This window comes from Pelobates fuscus, chromosome 5 (genome assembly GCF_036172605.1).
Source record: "Pelobates fuscus isolate aPelFus1 chromosome 5, aPelFus1.pri, whole genome shotgun sequence".
NCBI classification, from domain to species: Eukaryota; Metazoa; Chordata; class Amphibia; order Anura; family Pelobatidae; genus Pelobates; species Pelobates fuscus.
In genome coordinates this window covers 325978105-325984104 of record NC_086321.1, presented here as the reverse complement: position 1 = coordinate 325984104, position 6000 = coordinate 325978105, and the positions used below count along the sequence as shown (strand labels likewise).

General features: G+C 35.8%; 1 protein-coding gene across 1 annotated transcript in view; it reads left to right on the top strand.

The window, feature by feature from the left end:
* Nucleotides 1-1476: 1476 nt before the first annotated feature.
* Nucleotides 1477-6000, top strand: part of LOC134611598 (PML-RARA-regulated adapter molecule 1-like) — a 97696-nt gene continuing 93172 nt past the window's right edge. Inside the window, exon 1 of the mRNA XM_063455643.1 lies at nucleotides 1477-1558. Coding sequence (XP_063311713.1) covers nucleotides 1556-1558 — 3 coding nt within the window. The 5' untranslated portion in view covers nucleotides 1477-1555. The remainder of the gene's footprint in view (nucleotides 1559-6000) is intronic.

Here is a 6000-nt window from a genome sequence, read left to right as displayed (position 1 = left end):
TCCATACACACACACACACAGACTGCTGAGTCCATACACACACTGCTGAGTCCATACACAGACTGCTGAATCAATACACACACACAAGCTTTCTCACTAGCAGACAGACAGACACACACACACACACACACACTCACACACACACACACACACAAGCAAATTAAGCCTACCTGTCACTGGAGTCTGTTGCTGGTGGTCAGGCAGCCATCTTCCATCCTTTCCAGCCGCATGGGATGCTGCTTAACGGCAGACGCGGGGCTTATGTACGGGAGGCGGGCTTCGTTTAGGGGCGGGGCCTGTTCCGGTAAAGCTGCTGGGTACTGAAAACACCCAGCACTGTTCCAGCTGCTCTGTCCTGCACTCCCTTGGGCTGTGACACACTGTTACAGCCCAAGGGAATATAATTTAAACACATAGCCAGCAAGTTGCTGGCATTTGGGGGGCCCAAGGGGGGGCACAACATGATGAAGGGGGGGCTATGGCCCCCTCTGACCACCCCTAGCGACGCCACTGATATAGCCCCACCCTCTGATAAAACTGATAAAAGGCATATCTGGAGCCGATAAATGTATCTAAATTATAATTGATGCCTTAGTATCAGAGGTGGCACAGGTAAGTTGTAAAAATGTTTTTAAACAATTTGACTACTTACTCTGGAAGAGCACCAGGGGATTCTTGACACATTAACCACTATAGCAGACACACAAACAACAAACACAGTGTTACCCCACACACACAGCTTTTTAAAGGAACACTCAATAACTGTATTTCACAGGTGAGGGATATGGACCAATAAGCAAAAAAAGGCAGTGTCAACAAAAGACTGTTGTCATTTTTAACACTCACCTGCTATTCAAGTGTGAGGGATATAGATGGACCATTCGTCTATTTTTAAATACTTGTCCCCCATTCCTACTAGTATCAATAAAAACAAAACCGGAAGATGTCAGAACAAAATTAAAACCAGTTTTTCTTGTTCTCTGAATTGACTTACCATTGCATTCCGACTACAATGTAATCTACGTAGAAATCCATGCTTTATATCTACAGTTATCATATGTTTAAATGTCATCACCAAAGAAAGACGAAAAAAATAAATAAAACATTATTATTAAACCTTATAATAAACAGTGCTACTGATCAGAATATTAAAACTATGTAACATTTCTACAGTCAATTCTCTCACATCTTAATTAATTTGGGGGGAAAAAACAAAACAAAAAATTATTTGTTCTCAGTCAATTTTTAAATTCAGGTCATAAAAGCAGAGACTATATATTAACCGCTCATACTTCCTGATATTGCATGCTGTTTTGAAATAGAGACACAATTTCCTTAAACTTCTTGAGTGCCAGGGAGGTGATTAACACATTGCTCAATAATGGGTTTCAAACTCATCATGCGCAGTTAGGGTTAACTTTGCAGCAACAGACCAGCCCACAAGTTAAATAAATATATTACAAAATGCCAGTTGCTTGCAGGGAGTCATTTCGTATTCCTCTTTTTCTACGGACGTTTGGCTCTCACAGGTTGCAAAGTGAATAGATTTCTTATTATGGTAAGTTTCCTCGATGATCACGAGTGTATTTAAAAATAATAAATGTATGGATTACTGCCAGATAATGTACTTGCTGCTGTTAAAACATGTATCGAAGTTGTTAAAACGTTTTTAAATCTGCTAGTTTCTTTAGCGTTTGTGGTTCACAATATTTCAGGCTATTATTTCCACGTTACACATTTTAACCCCTTAAGGACCAAACTTCTGGAATAAAAGGGAATCATGACATGTCACACATGTCATGTGTCCTTAAGGGTTTAAAGGGACATTAAAAATGATTTAAGAGCTTGCCTATAAACATAATATTAGCGCTTTCTGGGATACACCTGTATGATACTATTGAAGTTAACAGTATGACATGTGAGACACCTAAACACAAAAACATGACACATATATACATAAGCAATGCTTCTTCAACATATTTAGTTTTACTTTTAGAGATACAGAAATCCAGAGACGCAAAACGTGACTTTTTAATACAGAATGAAAGAAGCATATACATTTAAGACACCTATTTGTATATATATATATTTATTGACCGTGTATTATTCCCACACAGTGTTAATAATCTGATTTGTATGGTATTGTGATCAAATCTCTTGTTTGAACTTAGCATTCAGTTCCTTTTTTAAGATGTCTATTGTTTGTAGAGGCTTCAAATGGGAAGTGGAAGCTTGTAGATATTGATTCAGGCACAGAAATTAACATTAATATAATAACAGTTAATTAATGGTTTAGTTATATGATACCTTGTGTGACATCTACTAGTGACATGGATTGTGTGAAGTTGGTGGTTACCATTTGGAGTAAATATCTCTTTCTGTGTTGTGTGTAATTTTGCTGCACTGTACAGAGTTGTTATGTTTAAAAAAAATAAATTGTAAATGTACTGTAATAAGTGACTGAAATCTATACACATTAAAAAAATTACGAATGCACAAGTGTAATATATAACATAATGTATAATGATGGATATATGATCTACTAATTGTGTATGTATATATATATATACACACACACACACACACACACATATATATGCCTGGCAGAATTGTTAGAAAAATGATATAGCACTTATTTAAATAAAAAAAAAAGAAACACTATATGCCCCTAATTTAATAAATAAACAAATCAATGTATTTAGACTGTAGGGCCTCTCTATTTAATACATAAAAAAAAAAATAATACAATTAAATGGACACTATTGTCACCAGAACAACTACAGCTTATTGAATTTGTTCTGGTGAGTAGAATCATTACCGTCAGGCTTTTTGCTGTAAGCACTGTCTTTTCAGAGAAAATGCAGTGTTTACATTACAGCCTAGTGATAACTTCACTGGCCACTCCTCAGATAGCTGTTAAAGAGCCTTCCTGGGTCATGGCTGCCTAAAATGTACCCAAACATTCAGTATCTCCTCCCTCTGCATGCAGACACTGAGCTTTCCTCATAGAGATTCATTGATTCAGTTCAACTCTATGAGGATATGCTGATTGGCCAGGGCTGTTTTTGAATCATGCTGGCTCTGCCTCTTTGTCAGTCTCAGCCAATCCTATGGAGAAGCACTGTGATTGGTTCAGGCTACCACTTCTGATGATGTCAGCAGACTGCTTGTTTTTTTTTTTTTTTAGCAAACAGCATGCAGAGTTACAGCTTCTGGCTTGAATACAGTAAGATTTTCCTATATTTGTGGAGGTATGAGGGGCCCAGGGGGGCTAGATGGTGGTTTTAACCCTATGGGGTCAGGAATACATGTTTGTGTTCCTGACCCTAAAGTGATCCTTTAAATAAAAAAACATTTAAAATAACGCCTTACTTTCCTGGAATCCAGCGTTGAGGCAGCATACAATAATATGGCTCTGCTCGCACACAAATAATCTCAAAGCTCTTTTTAAACAGCGGACTTATTTTGAAAATATGGGGATTTAGTTACACCATATGGCCAAACCGTGTTTAAGTCCCCATTTCTTTACAGAGTACCCCAATATTGTTTAGTCCTAACCTACAATTGAAAATTGGGAGAAATATATGCTGCAAGCTGCTACACTTACTTGCATCACTACATAGCTACTCCAAGCAACTCTACTACAATTCAAACATGTATAACTAACACTATAATCATGGAGTACCGTTTTAGGTCCCCCCCCCCCCCCCCCCTTCCACTCAGAATGGAGTTAAAATGAGCTCTGCTCTCAGTCCTGATGATCTCAGTCAATACAATGCTTTCCCATAGGAAAGCTTTGGAAGGCTATTGCGCATGCGCTGTAAAACGCAGCACAGCTCCAACTAGCATTTCCAGTCAATGCATCTCTATGGGGATCATTTAGCATCTCAATGCAGCAGTGCGTGGAGACACTAAACGTAAGTGCTACACACAGTGCAGCACTGAAATAAGAAGCATCTTGTCTGAATGACTGCCACTAGAAAGCAACCTTTGTATTGCTCTGCCTGCAGGGACATGCTGTACACACCAGAACCGGTACATTGAGCTGTCCCTTTAAGTCCTTTTCATGACACTTAACATGGAGCACTGGTGTGGATGCTAGGGTTATCCTCAAAACCTGGTTGGAGTTTGCATACTCACCAAAACATTGTTTTGGGGGCAATCACCGCACTCAGCCAATCATTAAATCCAATGCTTTTCTATGAGAAGCATCAGAAGACATTCAACAATAAAGATCTTAGTCTGACTTGGTTGTGGATCCTGAAGCACCATCCAGTGGCTGTTCAGGGAGACAGTCACTATAGGTGTTTTCAATGCTACAATATAAACATTGAGGTATCTCTGAAAAGACAATGTTTTGCACTGTGGCAGGCATAGGCAACTCTGTCAATTTAACCCCTTAGTGACAGACCGTTTTTCAATTTTCTTACCGTTAAGGACCAGGGCTGTTTTACATTTCTGCCGTGTTTGTGTTTAGCTGTAATTTTCCTCTTACTCATTTAATGTATACCGTTTTTCTCGCCAATAAATGGTCTTTCTAAAGATACCATTAATTTCATCATATCATATAATTTAATAAAATATGATGAAACAATTTCAAAAAACACACCTTTTCTAACTTTGACCCCCAAAATCCGTTACGCATCTACAGCCGCCAAAAAACACCCATACTAAATAGTTTATAAATTTTGTCCTAGGTTAACATGTTCTTAGCTTTTTTTGCAAGTTATAGGACTATAAGTACAAGTAGGACAAAAATATATATTTTTAAAATGTATCAATAGTGACATTGTAACACTGTTATCTGTCATACATCTCTGAATCACACCTCACATGTACATATTTTTTTAAAGTAGATAACCCAGGGTATTCAATATGGGGTATGTCCAGTCTTTTTTAGTAGCCACTTACTCACAAACACTGGCCAAAGTTAGCATTTATATTTGTTTGTGTGCTAAAAATGCAAAAAACTATTATGAACACTAACTTTGGCCAGTGTTTGGCTACTAAAAAAGACTGAACATACCCCATTTGCAATAACTTGGGTTGTCTTCTTTTGCAAATGGTATGCCATCATGGGGGTAATTCTCATTCCTGGACTACCACACGCTCTCAAAGGCAACATAACCAATCTGTCAAATTTCAATCTGAAAAACAGAATATCAAGCCTTATATTTGACCCTGTAACTTTCAAAAACACTATAAAACCTGTGTATGGGGGTACTATTATACTCAGGAGACTTCGCTGAACACATATATTAGTGTTTCAAAACAGTAAAACGTATCACAACAATGATATCATCAGTGAAAGTGGCGTTTGTGTGTGGAAAAATTCAAAAAATTTCACTTTCACTGACAATGTCATTGCTGTGATATGTTTTACTGTTTTGAAACACTAATATTTGTGTTCAGCGAAGTCTCCCGAGTAAAACAGTACCCACCATGTACAAGTTTTAGGTTGTCTTGGAAAGTTACAGGGTTAAATATAGTGGTAGCAAATTAAATTCTCTGGACTTTCGGCCTGGGTTGTCAGGCGGGTCCACCAAATTGCAATTAATAAAATTAATTATCTAAAAATATTACATAAATATGCACATAGAATTAAAATATAGATATATCTTTATATATTATATAAGTCTACATGTATATTTATGAAATTATTTAGATAATTATGTATATTTCGTATTATTTTTATTTATTTATTTTTCTACGTGTGTTTTGATATAAATATATATATTAATATCAAACTACAGTTAGAATAAAATTACATTTATATTTAATTTTTTTAAGATTTTTTTATTATTTTTAAATTTTTCATTTAATTTTTAATAAATTATTATTTATTTTGTATAATATATATATATATATATATATATATATATATAGTTATTATATATAATGCATATATATATATAATTTTACTCTAAGTGTATTTTTATATTAATATATGTATATATTAATAAAAAATACACTTAGTATGACATTATATATAATATATAT